The 24080-nt window shown below is 35.5% G+C and overlaps 1 protein-coding gene and 1 long non-coding RNA gene across 11 annotated transcripts in view; one reads left to right on the top strand and one right to left on the bottom strand.

Moving 5' to 3' along the window:
- The window catches only part of LOC138354719 (uncharacterized), a 590624-nt gene that overhangs the window by 546146 nt on the left and 20398 nt on the right, over nucleotides 1-24080 (bottom strand). The gene's annotated exons all lie outside the window — the stretch shown is intronic.
- The window catches only part of Syx1A (Syntaxin 1A), a 50045-nt gene that overhangs the window by 20426 nt on the left and 5539 nt on the right, over nucleotides 1-24080 (top strand). The window contains exons 6-8 of one of the 10 annotated variants that reach the window (XR_011223655.1): nucleotides 1132-1242; nucleotides 16458-16607; nucleotides 17677-17776. Coding sequence is in view for 8 of the 10 variants with exons in the window: in XM_069309162.1 (XP_069165263.1) it covers nucleotides 1132-1242; nucleotides 8337-8465 (240 nt within the window). In the remaining 2 variants the exon portion in view is untranslated. Of the gene's footprint in view, nucleotides 1-1131; nucleotides 1243-2371; nucleotides 2483-3496; nucleotides 5077-8336; nucleotides 15076-16457; nucleotides 16608-17676; nucleotides 17777-24080 lie in introns of those variants that run through there. The other 9 variants (XR_011223654.1, XM_069309167.1, XM_069309166.1 and 6 more) reach the window with 9 other exon arrangements.

Here is a 24080-nt window from a genome sequence, read left to right on the forward strand (position 1 = left end):
AATCATCATTTTTGTCAGGAATATGAAAACCTTTAGTGTGCATGATAATATTATGCATGTCTTCCCAAGTTTAAGTTGTAGAACAGTATGATGGGCAGCTGTTTAAAGACTGATGAATACTTAATTCTATATTATATAAATCATAGCACCTTTGGATCTAAATACTATAATTATGTGGAACATTACTTTTAATTCAAATGTTAATTAAGACCTTCATCCATAAGTTTAACTGGAGTCTTCAGTCTTACATATAATAAATATATATATTGTCCAGTGACCCTTTTTTGACTTGCCTCACTAGGGGGAGATGATAGATCGCATAGAGTACAATGTTGAGCATGCAGTGGATTATGTCCAGACTGCAACCATTGACACGAAAAAAGCAGTGAAATATAAAAATAGAGTGCGGCGGGTAAGTCTTTTCTTGATTTTATTTCCATCAAATTTGGTCGAGAGCACAGGAAGAAGAGCAACGGTATCATAGGTTTGTGTATGTGCGCTGCCAGGAGTCTGCGCTTGGGTTATAGGTAGACTTGTACATAGTTTATCCTGTGTATGATGGCATGATGGGAGAGTAGTTCACCAGCAGATTTTTTTGTTTTGTTAACTAGATGAATGAACAAAGATAGTCAATCTTTGACCTATTAATTGTCAATGTGGTTACCAGTTTTGACCCAAAGAAGAGATGAAATTTAGACTAAAACAATCTCTGAGTGTCAGAATGGTTTCTCACATATTTAGGTGCTTTTAGTAATGATAGTTTGATTTTTAAGTGTCTGAAAAGACAACTTGATTCAAGAAACTGTCTGCAGTATTTTTTTCTGCTGTTCAAATAGTGTTTTTTATTATTTCTGAATGCCAATTTTGTGCATTTCATGTCCTTACCTATAACCCAATGTAGGCCTTGCACATCACACACATAAGTATGTACACTACAGTAGCCACAGAAAGTTTATACAGTATCTGTATTGGTGTCTAGTAGTCACCACCATAAGGATTTTTTTTCGTTCACAAGCTGTGACTGTTGCTGGATGTATCATCATTAATTGTTTTTTGTGTCTCTTTGCCTCTCTCCTCTATGCCTGCTTCCCTCACCAACCCACGATTGATCGATCAACCACCAACCACTAGGGGGAGATGATTGATAGGATTGAATATCACGTAGATCAGTCCGTCGAATATGTCGGCAAAGCTATGGAGGACACTAAAAAGGCACTTAAGTATCAAAGCAAAGCACGCAAGGTGAGTAACCTGCTGAATTTTCACTTTTTATATCATCATTGCAGCTAGATGCTAATGTATTTTTTCTTTCTCTTTTTTCACCCTTATTTCCTACATATATATTTGACCCATCCTTATTATCCCTCGTACAATATTTCTTACTGATAATCTGCACGACTCTCTTCTGCATGCTGTATTCTTGCAATGCAAAAATCCACTGGATGTACCTTTACTTTCTGATCTTTTTTGTAATGGGCTTGGTAATTTGTCATATATGTTCTACTTTCACTTGTTGTTTTGCATGTTCACTGCACTCTTGCATCTGGCATGGACAAACTAATACTTCATTATGCTCTCTATACATTTAACCCCTCTATGTTGACTGTTTGTAATGATTTCAACAATTAATTCATTGTGATTGTTTCCTGTTACTAATGCCTTATTAATATTCTGCAACTGTTTCCCCCTCTGATGTTTACTCATCTTGCAACTATTAAAACCAAACACCTCTTACAATTGAAACTATTAAATGATCTTAACCACTGAAACAACAACAATGTGTGATGACTGTTTCCCGGTGCTTGTTTCTGTTTATCTGGGTATTAATGGCTTCCAAACACATGACTGCCGCCTCTCCCCTATATAACCTCTGTTATCTCCTACAAACACTTGACTGCCATGTCTTTCCCTGTATATCCTCTTGGTACCTTTAACAAAATAATTTCTTTGGTACATCCTCCATCCTATTTTCAATGATTTGTTATGGTAATAACATTCTGTTTACCCTGTCCATTCCTCAATCTTCGTGTGATCCCTCCTTGGATATTTATTGTCCAATATTTGTATCCTTCATCAACCCTATTTCCTTATTCCTGCAAAATAACATTTGTCCTTTGTGATCAACATTTTGTAAAGTCCTCTTTCTTACGTCTTGGGTTTATTTGGTTTCTTATTCTACACTGCCACTTGTCTCCTCAACCATGTCTTGTTTCCTAACCTTCTCTGTTATCTTTTTGTGTTTTGCCTATCTCTGTTGTCTTGACTCCTTTCCCCAACTTGTACCAACCCTATCCTGATATCCTTGATCCTGTCCTGCATCCTGCACAATCCTCCTTCCCCCATACACCCCATCCCCTGGCCACAACTACAGGGTGAACTGATGAATAGGATTGAGAATCACGTACAGGAAGCACAGGACTATGTCGACACAGCCAAACAGGATACAAAGAAAGCCATCAGATACCAAAGCAAAGCACGGCGGGTAAGTAGCACAAGAGAAGTAATGATATTAAAATGGGTGTGGACAGCTGCTGTGGCTGAGGTGCTTGGTCATTGTTATCGCTTGATCTCTTTGTTTTCTCATTTCCTTTGGGTGTCTTAATAAATTTGTGTTCTTCTGTTCTTATCATTCTGTATTTTCTTGAGGGCCCTCTTTAGTTGTAGATGTGACTTGATCAGTGACTGGTGCTTGAAGTAAATTTGGGCTAATGGGTGTTCATAAAGCATATCATATATGGACTTGGACTGATCTTGGCACAAGCTTAAATTTAAGCCAGAGTAGTGTTAATATACTTTTTTTCCACTGGAAAACCTTTCCTCATATTTTCTGTATGGATGAACAAGACTCGTCTTTCTTAATTTTCTCTTTGTGTTCGGATTTTTTCATTTTTTCACCACTTCATAACTGGTATTAGGCTATTAAAGTGGTATCACAAGTACTGAATGGTGTGTGGCCCTCTTGTGAACTATGTGGGAGATGGTTGTTGTCTAGTGTGGCTTAGCTTTATAATAGAGATAGTACTGTATGTCACTGTCGACAGAATGCTCTTAAGTGGCTATTTTTTTCTCCTTTTTTTTTGTTTTTGTTTTTTGTTTGGAGGGGTATGGGCTTAATCACCTGTTTTTTTCTTTTCACTTTTATATTATTTATAGTTACTAGTGCTGTCATAGCTCTTGTAGTTGATGTTTTCTTGAAATTAATTTGGTTTTAAAACAAGTAATTTGACTCATATTATTGATGGTGAAGTTTTAGAGTATATATATATATATATATCTATAACATAGATAAAAGTAAGAATTTAGTAATTTGTGTCCCATCATTGAGATAAACAAATCCCAATGTTGTCATTATATTTGTGAATGTATTTTAAAATCCTATAATTTTGATAAATAGTTACTGTATATGAGTAGCCTTTTTGTTACTATAGTGATAGATACTTGCACCATACCCATTATTATTTATTTTGTAATTCCCCTTTTTCTTTTCTCTCCACAGAAGAAAATTATGATCATCATATGTGTTATAGTTCTGTTATTAGTTGTTGCTCTAATTTTAGGATTAATTTTTTCCTAGAGCAGGTAGTTATAGTAGTGGATGTTGAGAGCCTGACCAGGTAGTTCTGATCATGTAGGTACTATCCCATGGTTGTACCATGCTCATAGGCAAGGCTAGGCCTATTGATTTTGTTGGGTCCTTCAAGAGACTTCCTGTTTGGAACATTGTTTGGCCTCTTTATTTAAATCACTGAGCATATTAAGGAGTGTCTCAAAATTGTTAAGAGCAATATTTACATCATTTAAAGAGAAATTAGTGGATATTGCCCCTGTGTTATAATGTCTTGACATGGGAGTCAATCAGCTGAAACTGCCCCTGGATTACGTCTTGACTTTGGAGTGATGAACTCTTCAAATTAATTTTAACATTAGCACAACAGTTTGTATAGGTTTTATTGACTAGCAGTTTGGTTGTTCAAGACTTCAGGTTTTAGTAGTTACGAATGTATTACAAGTAATATACATGTGGAATAAAAACCATGCATTTGATGTGGATCATTTGGGTTCAGTAACTGTGCCAGGGAGTTTACTGCCTCCAAAAATTTCTTTCCCAGATAAGTCTTCCCCAGTGACAGGTGATGCGTGTAGTAGATAGAAGCCTTTTATGAACTCGTACAATTTTTTTGTAAAAGTATATTTCAGAGGAATATTTCATATGATTGCAACCAAAGCTTAAAAAAACAAATATAGCTCTTATAGGTAAAGAACCATGGTGTTAAAATACCTGTATGGAAGCGGCTGCAGAGCATATGTGTGCCAAATGTATAATAATTTTGATATTTTGGTGATTCGTCACACTTGAGCAGCAAGCGTGTGAAGACTACTCTAACAAGGGCCAGTGTGCAAGACATATTTGATTGATGGTCATAGTGGAAATTTGGTGCGAGTGTTATCTAGTCCACACTGTGGGGTTAATAACTTGGCTACATGACTGCTCATTTATGAATTGGGTTTTGTACAACCTAACTCCAAGAAATCATTCTTGAAGACCTGGTTGGGTAGCTAACATCATGGACACAAATAACCCCCATGTGTTGTTGATTCATAGACTTGTTGCTTTTGTCATCAATTCCATCTGAACGGGTAAATTTAAGGGTTTCACGCAGTTATTATCAAGACTCCCAAGTCTTTCATTTTTATCATCCTAGTTTTTGTAATTGTATAATTTTTGTATTTAAAAGTATTTTAGCAAGTACGAATGTTATTGTGTTGTTTATATACAACTTAAAACAAAAATTTTGAACTTGCAAATGCTTATATTGTTATAAAGCCAGATTAATTGACAGCCAAAGGCTAATAGTTAACTTTTCTAAGATACTTTACAACAAATACATGTGCATAATTTGCTAGGTAGAATTTTGTTTAAACTGCTTGATCTTTTAAAACAGATAAGAAAGGATTGATGACAGATTAGTTAAGAAAGTACATTATTGTTTCATGTATCTTTATTACTTGTTCATTTTCTTTTCTAAGAATATTTATATATCCACAAAGAAGCCAAATAAATGTAGTCAGACTGGAGTTGTCATGTCATAATCTCTAATTAGGGAAGATCTAATAATTTGTATACAAAATTCATTACAGTGTTTATTTATAATTGCAGATATTTAATGTATGAACTAAAGTACCAGTATTAACGTCGGCATTGCACTGAGTTTTCTTACAGGAAAAATAACATTATTATTATTATTATTATTATTATTATTATTTAAAATAATAATAATAATCATAATTTCACAATTTCATGGGACAGAAAGACAACAATTCCATGGAAAATTAGAGCAATGAAAAAAATGATCAAAGATCCTCAGACACACACTCATCCATTCATCATGTCTTCCAAGCTAGCCACTATTATGTTGACACAGCAAAATCACTCCAGAGAAACATTCGCAGCAGTACTCCACTGCTTGTTATGACTAGGTGTAGCGTTTCTCAGGATTCGTCTATGACATTACGAAATGTTAAATTGTCACTTCCGTAGAAAGTTGGTGTGAGTGTTATCTAGTCCGCATTAGGCTTAACCCCCTAAGCCCCCCCCCCCACCCACCATGTAGTATGTTGTTCTCACTCGATTCTCGCTTCATCACACCCTTGCCTTGTCTGTCTATATTTTTTTTCTGCTTCTGTCTTATTAAAACTTGCTTGAGCACACACTTAACCATCTTTTCGTCATTCATTTGTTAAAAAATTATCACACCATGTTGATACACTCTTTGCATTCATACAATTTACTGACTTTTAGACCCACTATAATTCCTTGGCATTTTTTATTCCTTACTGTCCTATCCTCTTAACACCCCAGATGCATCTTGGATTGTCTATTTACTACTGTTCTAACTCTTTATCTGTATGGTCCTGCCATACCAGCATCTGATATCTATATGCTATGTACTTCCCTGGATTTCATTGTGCCAGTCACTTTTTTTCCTTGACTTGCTCTATTTGTGTAACTTCTTCAACACAAGATATTTTTGTCAATTACAGAGCCAAGTGTTTAAAGTGGTGGACCATTTCTAGGGCTTTCCTATTTACCCCTATTTCACACACGTGTTTTGTTCTCTCCCCACCTTATACTGTGAGTTTATTTGCTAAATAAGTTTTGCAATCTCATTTCCAGCAGAGGCTTATGAATGTCAATATGAATATGTTGAATTTTTGTCACTCGTGTTCTTTATGACTACTACTATGTAGAGTAGTGTTTATTCTTGGTTATCTTGAAGTAATATTTTCTTAAACTGGAATGCAAACATTGTAATTCAGGGCTGAATTATGTGATATACTTTTAAGAAACTGGGTCACACTTTTTGTAGCAATGAAGTTTTTGTCCAGTGTTAAAAAATAAAAATAAAAATAATGGTATCGGTAAAGAAAGAATGACATTGGGCTTCAGCAGTGAAATGTTTGCAGAGAATATGGAGTGTCATTTCTTTATTTTTATTCAAGAACACAAGTTTCTCTTTCATGTATGGTTTTATGGTTATGGTGATAAAGGTCTTTCTAATGGTGGTACTCTATTAGTGGTTAAAGGCTGTCTTTTTCTGTATGCTTTGTATCTAGTGCTTCTAATGCAGCTACAAAGATTTCTTGGTGCATGCATTTCATGAGTGTAGTGCTTTTGAGTAGTGAGCAACAGCAAAAATCATTAAACACTGCATGAGACAATGTCTGTCATTGAAAGCGTGACAGTGAAAAATGACACCAAAACTGGTGTTTATGAATTATATTATTAAAGAAATTGCAATATTTTTTCTTGAGTTAAATTATATTTTTTGTCAAATGGGTAATGGATGAGCTATTTGCAGAAATACTACTAGATAGACCCAAGTATACTTGTATATCAAGCTGATATGGCTTTTTGTTTCGGAAAAAATTATTTTAATTGATAACTTTGGGGTTTTTGTGTCTGATACATAAATTATCTAAATATCATTTTAGAATAGATTATATTGCTATTATGCTGCATTTGCTTGAATTTTTAGATATATATATATATATATATATTTTTTTTTTTTTTTAAAGAACTTTGGTTAATACTAAATTATGAAAAGGGAAAAATAATAATGTTTTGGTCCAGCCAAGACCAAATGTCATGTAGACATTTAATAATGATCTAGGATGGACCGTAACATTACCATTCATATAGGGAGGTTTAGGGTTTATTATGTGTATCTGTGTGTATCCCTCCGCTGTATTCAGTGCAGTGTGTGCTGTATGTATCCTCTCCTGCATTCAATGTGGTATCTCTCCTGTGTGTATCCTCTCCTGCATTCAGTATGGTATCTCTCCTGTGTGTATCCTCTCCTGCATTCAGTATGGTATCTCTCCTGTGTGTATCCTCTCCTGCATTCAATGTGGTATCTCACCTGTGTGTATCCTCTCCTACATTCAGTGTGGTATCTCGCCTGTGTGTATCCTCTCCTGGATTCAATGTGGTATCTCACCTGTGTGTCTCCCCCCTCTTCTGCATATATTACTAGTGTGTATCATCATCTGTATTCAGTGTATCTCATCTGTGTATATTCTCTCCTGCATTCAGTACAGTCACTCTGTTTTTACCCTCTCCTGTATTCTGTGGTATGTGTGTGTGGGGTGTACCCTCTCCTGTATTCTGTGGTATGTGTGTGTGGGGTGTACCCTCTCCTGTATTCTGTGGTATGTGTGTGTGGGGTGTACCCTCTCCTATATTCTGTGGTGTATGCCTTCTCCTGTATCTTGTGTGGTGTGTCTCCTCTGTTTTGTGGTGTCAGCTGCATGTATCTGCTCTTGTATTATGTGTGCACTGTCACATCTCTCTCCCATAGTCTGTGTTGTTTCATCTCTTCTGTATTCGGTGTGATGTGTATCCTCACCTGTATTCAGTGCAGTATGTCTACTTTATGTACCCCTCTCCTGTAATGAGTTATGTGTAAGCTGCATGTACCCTCTCTTGTATTTAGTGCAGGGTGTCAGCTTTGATTAAAAAGTAAATATGCTCAGCAAATTATTATTTATCAGTAAGGACTTAATTTATATTTGTATTTGCTGCTTTTTTGTATTGGTTAATATTTCAGTTATTTTAAATTTATTTATAATTTCAGCATCTAAAGTTCTGCATGGGTAATACTTATTACATTGCATATTTAGTTAGCTATGTTGCATTTATTTTTCCCATCACTTGCTCATTTACACTTTAAATAATGAGCTAATATTCCAACAAATTTTTATTCATTCTTTTGATGAATGTAGTACATATTGCAGCACAAAACTTACATCCTTGCTTACCTTGGTTCCTCTTGCAGAAAAGGTTGATATGCATGTTCATTGGCATTGGCATCTTGTTACTCTTAACAGTTATTCTGGCTGTCTACTTCTCAAGATACCCATCTAAATCCAGTCATACAGAAGGCACCACCCATCCTAGTAATTAGCAGCAAAGACTGGATTGGTTTTCAAGTACAAGATTGAGTGGCATTCCATCTCTGGAAGCTGTTCTACTTAAACTGTTCTCGTTGTACTTGAAATAAATTATTGATAATGTCTTCTCGACTTTAAATAGTATAGTTTTAGTAGCTTTATGCACATGTGAGCATAATCAAGTTTCAACAAGCAAGACATTTGTTAATATTTTTAGAAGTACCTGATATCTGTGTATTGTGTAATCATGGCAGCCTTTTGAAACTTGTGTGGTTCCTAGTTTGCTTGGATGTGAGCAAGGGAGTTATTAGTGTTCTCTACATATTCTTTCATCTGGTCCATGCCGAGGCTTTTAATTCTCTTTTCAGTTCCTTTGTCAGGTCTGTAATGTATATTTCATAAAAGATAGCTACAGAAGTAAGTAATAAATTTCTTAGAAATCGTATAAATCCTTCGGTTCTTTTCCTTGGGGAAGCAGCTGTGTTAAAATATTTGTACTTTATATTTATATATGTGTGTATCTGTCAAGTGAGAAGTACACAAATAATAATTGGAGTATGGTTCTCAAGGAATAACTTAGTTTATAGGGTAGAGTTAGGGATCCCTTGTTTAAGGAGTCTAAGAATATAACATTGCAGAGTTAGAACGAACTTTTTTTTTTTTTTTTTAATGCTGTGTATACTGTAGACACACACTGGGTTTCTGACGAAGCAGACCCTGTGATTAAATTAATGGGATGCATTCGTACCAAGTTGATGGGGCAATGACTATTGTTTACATCTTGTCTCCAGTCTATTTGCGAGTGACAACTTCAGTCTGATCAGTTCAGTTTTAGTATTCAGTTCTCAATTATTTAGTGCAGTATGGTATTTTGTAAGGAGAAAAATATGTATATATTGTTAAATATTTTATTTATTTTAATTTTTTATAATTTTTTTTATTTTTTTTTGTACATGGAGATACATTATTTGTTTTTAGGTTGTGAGGGAAAGGATTTATGCAGATGTACAGAATATTTTGTTTATACAAAATGTTATTTGTCTTCATTATAAAAGAAATTATATTCGCATTGCATCATGCCGCACTTCCTTACACTCACTACACTACTCCTGATTATTAAAACATTAATGTGTTAATTTTTAAAATACTATTCTGTTTTTAAATTGGTTAATTTTGGCAAACAAATATGTATACAGTATTTTATATACAGTATATATATATATATATACTGTATTTATATTTTAGTACATTTTGGGAGCAGGTTTTCTCTAATACAAATGTCATTAAACACAACAACATTGTCAATATTATTATTTTTCTTTTGGATATATTTTCTATTCTATGCAAATATCTTCTACCATCTTGAGGGTTAAGAAACAGTAGATCACTTAATCTTTCCATTTTTATTGTTCGACGTTCTGTTAGCAATGTGACATCTTCAGGAGTACACTCTTTAACACTAACACAGCTATACTGAGCTTACAAGGATTTGTTATTAAAGATGGTGGTGTGATATGGTGAAGCAACATCATTCTCATTACCACAACACTATCCTGAATCGCCAAGACATAGTGAAAGATACGACAGTACAGTAATCACGTGCATTAACGATCATAGGAGGCTTCGTATACTGGAGGCTGCATTCATTCGGGAACCTGACAACAGTAATAAACATCTAGGTGAATTTGACTTCGAGCATACAACTGTTTGATGGTCCTCCATTGACCAAGAGGGAAGATGTAAGACCTGGTGGGCAGCTAGAAGCTGGAGTCAGGCAACAATCACCTCACACTGCTCTTCGCTGCTCCCTATGATTAAGGAGGTTAGGTGAATCGTAGAATGAGGTGTACCCACACTTATAAATGTCTAAGATTTCTCCTTGTAAGCTTAGCAAGCTTACAGGCTCACTATAGCCCGTGCTACATGGATATTTCTTTCTGAATAGCTAAATCTAAAACAACAGCCTTGTAAGCTCATTATAGCTGTGTTAGTGCAACATGAAGATGTCACATTGCTGACAAAATGTCGAACAATAAAAATGGAAAGTTTAAGTGATCTAGTGTTTCTTCACCTTCCAGATGGTAGAAGATATTTGTGTAGAATAAAAAATATCCAAAAGAAAATTAGTACGAGTCAAAATGCCGTTGTGTTTAATGACATGTGTCTTAGAGAAAACTTATATATTGATATATATATATTATATATATATAATTAAAATAAAATACACACACATTGTATATTGCTTAGTTTGTGCTGGAGCAAAGCTTCAAATTGATGAGGCACTATATTTGTGATACAGAAGTGTAATGTGATGATTACCATTAACTTGTCCCGAGATCTTCCAACGTATCATGTATAAGATAAAATAATGGACTTTTTAATACATTTCACATTTATATTTAAGAGATTCCAGTAGTGATATATTGTTCGAATTTATTGATTTTAATTTTATTAATTTCTCCATAGTTTAATAGCTTTGTAACATTGTCAGCATTTTCTCCCCCATGAATATGTCACCATATCACCCGTTGCGTTCAGTTACGCTTGATATCATCACATCATCAAAGTGAGAAGTTTTAAAGTTCATTCAATGTTTTCCCTATTCCCCTATTTAGGAAGTTTGAGAGGGGAATATTTCCAGCTGCCGAAAGCTTCCATGCAACTGATATGTCATACTGTATGTAGATATTAGGTGAAATGTCTAAGTAGTAGTCAGCTCGCATAGCTTGTTTATATTAGGTCAACACATGGAAATTTATTGCAAGTGCCAAGTAGGTACATAGGTAGACTGTAGGTTAGATAGAGGTCAAACGTACTTGCCGTAATGCCATTTAGAAAAGATGTGTAGGTGTGCAGAAACTCCAGCAAGGTAGGAGCCACGGAAGGGACTTGCTTGCACGCATGCTTGGAGAAGGTTAACTGTACTGATGACTTCCTTCAAAAAACACCCAATACAAACTAGTGAGTAACTAATACCCTGCAGTTTTAATGGCCACAGCATTACTAATTAAGTTTGGATATTGTAAAATGTGTTGTTTGCTTTAAAAAAAAAAAACTGTCCTGTAGATTATATACAATAGTTAGCATAGATTGTTCTATGTGACAGACATATGAAAGTATAGCTCTGCTTATGCATGGAGTTTTTTTTAGGAAAGATTGAACACAACTGTATATGTGCATGTTTAATAGATAATTCACAAGAGAATTTTTTTCATTGGCTTTATGCAGGCTATAAAATACATTTTCAGTATCCAAAACGGACAAAATTTTATTGATTCTTATCTCATCTACACAATTATTATTTGCCATTAGAAATTAATAAATCATTAGTGACCAGATGTATTTAGAGTACTGTTATTTGTTTTCAAGAAACTGTGTAATTAACAAACTGATACATTGCCTCGTAAAGCAACATAATTTATAAAATCACTGGTTATAAACACGATGCAAGTTTGAAATGTACTGTAAATAGGAGGCAATATGTTACAACTCTCCCATGAAGGGAAGAGTACACTGGTGGTCAAGACTTGAGGTAAACAGCAGTGATGCTCAACATCAAGAACTGTTTGGCTTTTTACGGCAATGCAGGCGATGAGTCACAATAACGTGGCTAAAGTATGATGACAAGACCGCACACTAGAATGTGAAGGCACGACGACGTTTCGGTCCATCCTGGACCATTCTCAAGTCGATTGTGGCAATGTCATCAATAAACTAAATTATTGTCCTTTATCCAGAATGCTTCATTGATGCATATGAAGTTGACTTATTTTTCATTATTGGTGTTTGTTAGGAAGGGTGGTAGGCGTTCTGCAACTTCAATTATTTTAAGTTCCAGATATGTGATAGCAATACTGAGACACTGCATATCTAATCATTTTGTTTATAGATGTGTTCTACACCAGTGCAGTACTTTTAAGCTGAAACCTGTTGATATAAACATAATTAATTTTTTACAAAATATTTCCAAGTCTTGCATTCCCACTTCTTTCAAATCTGTCTCTGTAAGATACCTAAAAAGACACTAACATTACTGTAGCATTGTCTGTAAGACACACCAAAGATGCATTACTATAAGAGTGCTTCTACAAGTGACATATTCTAACCACTATGATATTTGAAGTTGCAAAAGTATAAAACATTAAGTTGGTTAACCCTTCAACTACACAACACAACCAGGGGTGTTCTTGCCATTTATCTATAAACTGTGCATCACAATCAGAGTACCACATAAAATTTAAAACTGCAGGGCTCACAGCTGCTTCCTTGTGCAGACATAATCTTGGAAAAAAAAATTGTGGGCATCCCTCCTGGATGTGGGGACCTACACAAGTAGAGCATGCAATAGCAGCTCGCAACACACCATGCAGCTCGTGTCATCAGCATAAATTAGTGATGAAATAAATAACTTAAATTATTTATCAATGATAGTGACATAAATACACTAACAGTGATAAAGATTATGTACAAGGTTCAGATATTAGTTTATCTGATGCTGTTGATAATGTTCACAGCTCAAGGCAGACATCCAGTGCACACAGCTGTACTTTGATGTGTATACACACATCATAAAATGAGGACCTCATGTTCCTTTAGAAAATAAACATGTGAAAAATGGTTCATATTTAGGATTGATTTATATTTGACCAGGATTCTGATAAGTGCTGTGGCTGGTCAGTGATGGGTGTAGTATGTCGGAAGGCACTTTCATTTTTGTCAGGTGCTGCCAGCAGCTGATAAGCATGTGGCAATATGCTGTGCTTGGATCAATGTTAACGAGATAACCATACCCGCCATAACTTCTTAGTGGTATATAATGGTGCATAAAAATGTAGGTTGTGTATATAACGTGTCTCTACAGTGTACTAACAGCAAAAAGAGTACGTTTTGTTGTTCAAAGAATGTGGTGTGCATATTAGTGACATGAATATGTGTGTGTATTCTATGTTCTACACATTGGGATAATAATGTTATTGACAACCCATTGCAGATGAAAAAAACTATGGTAAAAGTATGACAAATATGAAGAAAATATAATACAGTGGCGCCTCGATTAACGAGTTTAATCCGTTCCGGCACTGAGCTCATCATGTGGAAATCTCGTCTTGTGAAACAACAACAAAACTGTCGTCCGTGTCCAAGAACCAGCGGGAACGCTCGTTAATCGAGGGAAAGCTCGTCAGTCGAGACGCATTTTCTGTGAGTGACTTGCTCATTATTTGAAATGCTCATAACTGGAGGCACGCGTCACTCGAGGTTCCACTGTACATTCAATGCGTGCAGTCACAACTTTGTGCATAATATGCGGAGCTAGGCTGAACTTGGATCACAGGTTACAAGATTATTATACCCCATCAGAACTACTTAGCGATTCATAATGCATCAAAATGTAGGTAATTATATTTAATGTATGTATTAAGTGTAATAACAGCAAAAAACGAATGCTTTATTGTCATGAATATACAGTATTTGAAAATACCAGTGCTCCATATATTTTATTATAAAACAAATTCAAATGAGGCACTATTGAATAATATTACTGCAAAAAAACAAATCAATGTCATTGAAATAAATATGCAAAAAATAACTTTGTGGGAACTTCTGCCACATGCTTGACCCGGGGCGACCTCCATGGAACAAATTGCTTCTAAATGCTCATGAATCGTGACATCTTCAAAATTTCCACGCTCCACGATGGCCAATGTAAATCATATAAATTTATTTTTAAAATTGTTCTTTGATCTGGGAATGCATTTTAACTATTAGAAGGAACAAATTTTACAGAATTTACTTGCACACTAAAAGATTTTCATGGAAATTTGAGTTGGTGGCCAAAGGCAGGTGCAGATGTAACCAAAGGGAGGTGTAGGGAGGTAATGTAGATATAAAAGTCAAACTCCTTTTCATCATGACTTTTACAGCTTTGCTTTCCTTTTTTTTCCACTAACAACAAATTATCCCTAAAAAGCCATATGCATATATTATTCAGTTATAATACTGAATTTATACAAATTTGTTTATTTCCAATTTTTTACTAAAGGGTTTACTTTGAAATATTTTGTCTCGTGTGGATTATCTGTTAATAATGAGATTATTTAATTGTAGTGTAAAATCTGTATGTCACTTAAATGTGAAATAGTGAATAGATTGTTGATAGTACTGTACTGTATTATACTTTTCGATAAATGCAAAACTTAATTGGCAAAATGCTTAATATTTCCCTAGTTTTTATATTTATTGTCTTATGAATGCCATAAATGAAAGTTTAAAATATTTTGCCAATTGGGATTTGCTCTACAAAATGTTATAACTCATTATGTATCAAAGCTGCTGTATACTGAAATTTATCATCAGATAAGAGTTCTGTATACTGTATTGTCAAAATTGTTGAATAGTGTTGTGTTTGAAAGTGTAATGCTGTGGCCATGACGTTAGATGCAGTGCTACCGTAAAGTGCATAGTTAATTGATAAACTGAATGTTTGTAAACCACTGCCGAGGAGCTACATGTTGCGTGTGGAGCCGTCTGGAAATAAACAGGTTTCTCGTTGAGCATGCTCTTAACTTTTCTTTTATAAATTTCCATGTTTTATTTTAGTGTTAATTAAAGTCCTTCTAGATTTAATTTTATTTTATTTTTGTTTTAAAGGATAAACCCATAATTATATGAACTTTAATTTATTATAGTAATTACATTTTTTAAGTTGTAATTGAAGTCAAATGTAGCTTTAACAACATTTTCCCTTTAGTTTAAAAAATCAGAATATTGACAAAAGTGCAGTTTGATGTATGACAAAAAGTTCTTGACATAGCACAGTACAGTAGAAAATTAGAGGAAGACTTGTTAAAACAAACACTCTCCGAGAGTCTTTGCCACATGATTCAGTACTTGAATAAAAAAAAGCCACACAATTAAGATATTAAAGTATATTATAGGGTATCTAGGAGTAATAGGCCCAAATAGGAATGTTTTTGGTTTGAAAGCACTTGTCCATTTATGTATATATTAAAAATTATAGAAATGCATACTCTCAAGAATAAACCTCCCTGAGAAGATCACTGGAAATTGATGTAATAATGAGGGGATGAACAAGAGGTAAGTGAGCCGTCTACACTGTTAAGTCGTTGCACCTACCTTTCAGGGAGCATAATGAAGTAAACATGTTTTTAATACTTGCTTTACGTAAGGTTGGGTTCTTGCTCTGTTCTGCGGTATTAAACACCAGAGAGAGATCAGCATTGTGTTTCACAATCACACTTGACAGTCATAGATTTTGTTGTCCAAAGCTTTGGTTCACTTTCTTACGTTTACACCTACAGGTATACGATTTTAAATCGACTTTCATTTTGATTTTCATATTTTACATCTCATGAGAAGAACTCAACTTTATTGCCAGGAACCATCTGTTTGTCAAAAGATGCAGCTGTTTTATATAAGATCACATGATCTTGTTACAATAAAGTGATTATGAGGTGACTACATCTCCCGTGTATAATGTTTATGGTGCATGTATATTCATTGTTTCCCTGCATGATGAGTATATTGTATCATACTTCAGTCTATATTGCCAGAATATTTTAGTAATTAATTATGAATTCATCTTGTTAAAATTAATTATTTTTCAAATTCAGTTAAGTTAGTACAGTATACTGCACACCTTTTTAAGTTCAGATATTTAAATTCAGATAATAATTCAGTAGCAGTGCAATATTTAAGTAAAAGAAATAAAGGTTGGTATATATTTGTTCATAGACCTTTGTCAAGAAATGGTCCTTAACATTTGATGATAATTCAACATTGGATGTTTATAGTAATTAAGATAGTTAATACTTTGTTATTTTAGATTCTATATTTATTTGATGCATATGTGTGAGGAGACCCTTATAAGTTAATGAGTGTAGACTGATTCATTAAGATAGGTGTAGACTTATAAAGAGACCAGTCTGGGACACTGGGACCTCATCTTCCTCTGTACTAATGTGTGTTTTGCCCCCACACATCTGCAGAAGAAGATAATGATCATGGTGTGTGTGTCGGTTCTGTGTGTTGTCCTGAGTCTCAGCGGCGCCTCCTACCTGGGCCTAATCTAACCTTCTACTGCTTCGTTGTAACTAAATTAATAACTCTACTACCCCTCTACTGGTAATGAGCCTCCAGTGAGTATATGTCTTTAACCTCTCTCTCTCTGCAGGGAATGACAACTGAGTGGTTTTGCAAAGTGCCTCCCCTGCAGTTTCTGGCCCTCCAGCATGTGGAAGGTTCCTCTCTTCCTCTACTTTTTCTATTTTAGGGATATCAGTCTAATACCACTTAGGTGCTGGATACTTCTTAAGCATTTACTTTTCAATTTTCCTTGCCAGAAAGATTGTACAAATTAAAATGAAAAGTACAGACTTCCAGTGGCAAAAAATTTTTTTTTGAGTAGTTTGAGTAAATAAGAGCCAGCTTGTCAAGTGGTGTTGAGTTATTATACTTTTCTCTATCCCTGCAAAACTTTTCACTTCTGTACCCCTAGGCTCATCCACCCTCCCTCTTTTCTTCATATGCAATCAAAATTTTGAATATTATTTTTTTTTTAAATTAGTGAATGATCATTAAAAAGTCTTAATTTCTATAATTAGATTTTTAGTTTGATTTTCATTCTTATATAATACATATTCACAGAATTGCTAATGAAGGTTGTTCGGCACTTCACTGGCAGTTGTTGTTTTTACTCTTATTCTTCTTGGCATGATAAAAGCTTCCCGTCTCTAGTGTTCTCCCCGGCCTCTTCTCTCTCTACCTTTTTAAGGCCACCCACCTGGAATGCCTTTGATGTGGTGTAAAAACTTTTAAGAAAGAAACTAGGAAGTGGTTGTTGGGCCAAGTTAGTGTTTATGTCTTGAATTTTAAGACAACTGTTGGTTAGTTTTCTCTCATAGTGACAATTAGCGATAGTTATCTCGGGCATGATCCTGCTTGGCACACAATAAAATTTACATTTTTCTTTCTTACATTTTTTATCCCACAACTAGTGACCACCCCAGGATGAACACTGTTACCGCAGCAGGTGCATGGGTTCCACTGTCCCAGTCTAAGGTAGCCAAATAGTAGCTACATTCTGCTTAATCAGGCCTCAGTAGAGAGGTGGTGAACTTTCTAACCTTCATGGAGGTTTGTTTTATCCCTGTACGTACCTTTTTTTATGATTTTTTAATGAGCAATGTGCCTGTGCACCCCTTGCAGAAGAAGATCATGATCATGGTGTGTGTGGCAATACTATGCGTGGTGCTCGCTTCCACCATAGGAGGCTACTTCGGCTTGTAACTCATCCTTCAGTCATCTTGTAAGTATGGCAAGTCAAGAGTGATGTCCCATGCTTGCGCTGGAAGAGACAATTTGCTGCGTTCTTGCATTAGATGATGATACCAAATGGCACAATTTAAATATTTGGATATCTTTTTAAGTACAGTAATATTAAAAATGGTAATGGCAGCAAGTTGAATACATCAAATATAAACAAAATTTAACGTGTTTGTGAATTGATGTGTACATAAACTCTTCTGGTGCTGGCATGGTTAACAACTGTTTTGTGATTGTGGTAGTAATTGGCTGTACCCATTTGTTTTGTTTTGAATAAAAAGACAACGTAATAAACTAATCACTGAAGACAAATTCATATTACAAACGTGCTTAGTTTATAACTTTACAAGGCAAAAGTATAAATTAGATGTCAAAATCTTAGTAAGATATGAAGTCAGTTATTATACACTTGTTGAGCATTCATAAGTCACATTACCCATCAAATACAAGGTAAGTTTTCTTTTACTGGTTTCCTGTCTTTTTGCACCTTCATGTGTGCTTGCTATATTTCACTTTAAGTATCCAGCTTATCCTTCATGAAAACAAGATGCCCATTTATTATAAACAGGGTAGAAACTAAAAATTGCTATGCATTTCTTTGCAAATGGGATATCCTGTTTTCCTTTTAAAGTGTGTTGGTATGTATTTACATTTTTTTACATGGAAAATTGTCCCTGTGTGATGTACTGTATTATTCATTCATTCATTCAAATTAATTAATATGAATAATGATTGCTTTTTAAGGTTTATTGGTTTGCTATTTGAAATGTTTTATACCTACTATTGATGACAAAATAGTTTTGTAACACAGTAGTACATTTTATATTGGTTCCTGATGGAGCCATTATGGTTCTTTTATGGTTTCCTTGCCATTTGTTCTGTTTTGAGTGACCAATAGATTACAATTCTATAACAATGCCTTCAGTTCACAGTTAAGTTTAGAATTGGTGTGCTTTAATTAACTGGTGGTGCACATCATACAGTACTCGAGGTGGTGCTGCCCTTTCGTAGAAACTAATTGTTTGCGATTTCATGAAGACTAGTTTCAAATCATTTTTTGATATTGTAATATAATAACCAATGCACTTGTAAGTGCTTTAAGGGCCAGTTCTGTTTGGGAACCTACATTCTTGAGAGATCTCTGTGCAATATATTAGTTTTCTTCAATAAGATTTTACAGGTCTTAAACATTGGCATGGTCTTGTTTGACATTGTGTGGCATTTGGGTAATGTCTGCTAGTATCTACTTTGAGATCAAAATACAGTACCTAATATTTGTTTTAAATTGTTTTCTGGGTAATATCTTTATGGCAAAAGTAATTGTTTTGAATATAATACAAATGCAGTCATTTATTTCTGAACTATTCTAACTTGTTGCAATCGGGGAAAGTCTACATTCTACACTCATATGATGGGGAAACTTTTCAAACTTTGATGGGCCATATTAGTGTTTGGAAAACTGGAGGTAAATTTAGGTAAACTTTTCCCCACTATACATCCAGCTCTCGATATATAGTGGAGAATGCTCAATCCAGCCCTGGATGTATTTACCTTTTTACCTGAGGGCCACTAATACTAGTGGCGTCGATGAGGACAGGAAGCCATCAGCTTGTCAAACGTCCCCCCCCCATTTGCCCTGATGATTTTTTCCAGTTGTATAGGGGAAAACTGGAGAATGCTGAATACAGCCCTGAATACAGATAGAAAATGCTTTATGTAAACACAGATCACCCATGCTACACCATAACTAACATCCACACCACCCACTAAATCACTAACACCAGTTTTCAGCATCAACACCACAACACAGCTCTTAAGTTCAGTCTTTTCATCCTGATTTACCTTGACTGCAGAATGTAGGTAGGCAGAAACAGTGCTTTAAATGAAGTGGCTTGTATTATTGTAAGCTGCTTGTTCTTGCAGTAGGTTTTGCTGCAATAGTGAATTCTTCTTACAACTATGTAAGTGTACTTAAAGGATAAAAGCTATGATCTTAGTGATCTGTTTTCCCAGTAACCTTTGTCATATGAAGATTTGAAGATTTTGATGATTTTAGCTTGCATTACCCTCTTATTAAAATGATTTCTTACAGCTATCACTGTCAATTGGCATTTTTTTTGTTTTTTAACTTGAGTTTTTAGGAAAGCCCTCCGTAACTCCAAGTTAATCACTGGTTCAGCCATACCTTGGGAAGATTTACTAGGTCTCCAAGCATTCCAGAATCTGGAATGCTCGATTATTTGGGTATTGATTGTCAACCTAAAACCGAGAAAAAATCCATGATAAAGCATAAGTGCACCAAAATATGAAACAAGAAAATTAAGTACTTTAAGGTAATGAGGCAAACTAATTGGTGCCACAATGTAAACACTGTCTTGTGTGACTGCCACCAAGCAGCAGCCCAGGTCACCCACTTGCTCCCTCATCATCTTGCCTGGTAACAGCAGAGTGATATTGGCTATCACTGGAACATTTCTTCTGCCATGAGCAGAAGACATGAGCTTTGTTATCATTTCCTTCTTCATAATTGTTTTGTCACCCACACTGCTTGTCCGTTCCCCACAACTTTGTATTTGGCTCTGTGATCCTGCTCCACCAACAAATACCTGCTCCAAGGGGTTCTGGTTCTTTCTATGCAAGCCCATTTTTTTTTTTTTAATCATCTCTACTGGGTTATAGACATTAGACCCAAACTTTGCTGTTTATGGAAAGCTTATGGTTGAACAATGTTAGGCATGTCCTTGAAGATAAATAAATGTCAGTTCTATTTTTAAATGTTCAATGTACTGTACATAATTTACTGTATATTTACTGGTAATTATATCACTTAGTAAACTGGTTCAATATGTTTGATTAAAGTATTTTTACTGCATTTAACTGACAATGTCCGTGCTATTTGTTTGCACTGGACTGTTTTGGTGAGATGCCTTCTAGGGTGGTAGTCTATCTGGCCGGAGCCATTTCAAATAACTTTTTCTTTGGAATGCCAGCTGTTGTGGCTCCTGTCTGCAGCAGGTAGCACTGATACCAATACCCCCAATCCTTCATAAGAAGGATTTTGAACATCTTGACACTTCTGCTAAGTTTGTCTAAGTTTCCTCTGCTGCTTTTGCTTTGGTTGACTTTTTTTTTTTTTTTAGCTTCTGTTCTTGGTTTAGGCCCCACTGTTGAGGTGGCAGCTGCTAAAAGCAGGTTCAGGAGTCACCCCTTCTGGAAATTTATAGGAGGCTGCAGAGCCATATTTTCTTACCTTCACTTTCTTTGGAAGGCAATAATTCAGCCACATCCTAAGTTTTGAGTTTTTTCTGCTTGATATCCTGTTTATTTCTTCTTTGAACAGGACTCTGGGTAGCAGGTAATGCAATGCAAGGTCTAGGAGCCCTGGGCCTAGAACCCAGGGCTCTAGGAGGATTGTAGGCTCTATCCCCAGATCCTCCACTTTTAAAACAGGAGTGTTTCTCAGGAAATTAGGGTTGCTGGAGAATAGCCTTTGGCTGCATTTTTACCCTGTTTGGAATTTTGTTCTCATCCACCAAAGAGTTTATTGCTCAGAATGGAATGTTGTTTTATCATGTTTTATTAGCTGAACTCCTCAGCTTCCCCATGGTTTATTTTTGGTGAGCAGTTTGTTTGATCCCACGCCTTCCCTTCTTTTCCTGTTAACTCTGTTTTCAGTTTGTTTATTATTTTTGGGATCAAGTAGAAATGTCAGTGGCTAGGGTCAGGGGTGCTTCTTTGTGATCCCTGTGATAAGTAGTGCCTGAAAAGACTTGAGTTATGTTTATATGCACTTTCTGTCTGCATTCTGGGGGTGGATTGAGTATTCTCTTAATGTTTCTGTAGTATCAATATGACCCACTGAGGCAGTTTGAAAAGTTCCTCCATTGTTCTGAGGCATATCTGATTTGACTGTGCAAGATACTAACCTGGTGTCAGTAGGATCTTACTATAGATAGATAGCAACATATTACATTGGTCAGAAGATTCCTTTCATTTGCAGTCTGATATTGCTATAGATATGGTAACATCAATTAATTGTCCATTATATCACTTTTCCAATTTACAAGTGCTTATTTTACATACACAATGAGCATTATACAACTACCAATTTACATTTTCTATAGGTCCTGTTAATACAGTCTAGTTTCTTCAACTCACACTCAGGAATTCTGGGTTTGAATCTCAGGAGGGACAGAAATGATAGGTGATAGGAAATGTGCCTAAAGTGCCTGTTCACCTAGCAGTCGGTACATTCCTAGGAGTTAGTTTGTTGTGGGGTTGCCTCCTGGGGAGGGTTGGTAATTCAGCCTTAAGGGAACCTCGATATAAGCGTGTGTGTAATTACTTAAGTGTAGTTACAGGATGAGAGCTACACTCGAGGTCTCCCGTTTTCCCAGCACTCTTTGTCGTATAATGCTTTGGAAGGCATTAATTCAGGCACATCCTAAGAAGGCATCTATCCGGTTTTTATGGTTTTGGCTCTCTTCCACCTTCTTATCTAACATGTTCCAACTACCTACCACTCTGTTTGTGAAAGTGAATTTTATTATATTCCTTCGGCAACTTTGTTTAGTTAGTTTAAATCTATGACCTCTGTTTCTTGAAGTTCTAGATCTCGGGAGTTCTTCCCTATCAATTTTATCGATTCCATTACTATTTTGTATGTTGTGATCATATTGCCTCTTTCTTCTATCTTCAAGTTTTGGCATATTTAATGCTTTTAACCTCTTCTGATAGCTCTTGTCCTTCAGTTCTGGGAGCCATTTAGTTGGATGTTTTTGCATCTTTTTCCAGTTTGTTGATGTGATTCTTAAGATATGGGCACCATACAACTGCTGCCATATTCCAACTTTGGTCTAACAAAAGTTGTGAACAATTTCTTTAGTATTTCACCATCCATATACAGTACAGTATTTAAAAAAAAATTGAAATTAGAAAGTGTAGCATAGGCTCCTTGCACGATGTTCTTTATGTGGTCCTCAGGTGATAGTTTTCTATCTAGAACCACCCAGAGATCTCTTTCTTTATCAGAATTCTTTAAAGATTTCTCGCATAATTTATAGGTTTTGTGGGGTCTATGTTCTCCTATTCCACATTCCATAACATGGCATTTATTCACATTAAATTCCATTTGCCAAGTGGTGCTCCATACACTTATTTTGTCCAGGTCTTCTTGAAGGGCATGACAATCATCTAAGTTTCTTATCTTCCCTATTATCTTAGCATCATCAGGAAACATGTTCATGTAATTCTGTATTCCATCTGGTTTACAATGAACATTACAGGTGCAAGAACTGAACTCTGTGGTACTCCACTTATGACATTTCTCCAGTCCGATACATTCCCTCTGATTACTGCCCTCTTTTTCTGTCAGGTAGCATGGATGAAAAATGTTCTGTCACTCCTCCAATATGTTCCAGTTTCCAGAACAACCTCTTATGTGGAACTCTGTCGAGCACCTTTTTTTTAGGCACAGATAGATGCAGTCAACCCAACCGTCTTTTTCCTGTAAGATCTTTATGGATCGATCATAGAAACTGAGTAAATTCATTACACAGGATCTTCCAGACCGAAAACAATACTGCCTATCTAATATCATTTTTCCTCCAGGTGTTGTACCCCATTTAGTTTTAATTATTTTTTTCCAATATTTTGACTATTACACTTGTCAATGATACAGGTCTATAATTAAGGGGGTCTTACCTGCTGCCACTTTTGTAGATTGGAACTGTTAGTCTTTTTCGACACATCTGCTATGACTCCTGTACACATGGATGCCTGAAAAATCAGTTGAAATGGAATGCTGAGCTCAGGTGCATGAGCTCCATGTTGTTCTCTGCAAATCTTATTGTGTCTGGCTCTCTAAAGATTTCATTTTGTACAAACACACTTTGGAACTTTTTGTTTAATGTTCCTCACATTTCACATTCATTTTCTGTGAATCAGTCTTCCATTTTCAACCTCTGAATATTATCTTTTACCTGCAATTTGTTGTTGATGAGTCTGTAGAACAGGCCTGGTTCTGTTTTACATATGTCCACTGTTCCTTTCTCAGAATTTTATTCTGCCTTTCTCCTCACTGCCGTATAGTTGTTTCTAGCATTTTTGTGTAGCTGATATGTTTGGGGGGGTTTGACCTCTTCGTATATTGATTCCATTTTTGTACACACACACACTGTGTGTGTGTGTGTGTGTGTCCAGGTTGGACAAAAACAAAATATGTATCATGGGTGAAACACGAACAAGGGGACACAGATGGAAACTTATTACCCAAATGAGCCACAGAA

Source organism: Procambarus clarkii, chromosome 64, assembly GCF_040958095.1.
Source record: "Procambarus clarkii isolate CNS0578487 chromosome 64, FALCON_Pclarkii_2.0, whole genome shotgun sequence".
In the NCBI taxonomy this organism is placed as follows: domain Eukaryota; kingdom Metazoa; phylum Arthropoda; class Malacostraca; order Decapoda; family Cambaridae; genus Procambarus; species Procambarus clarkii.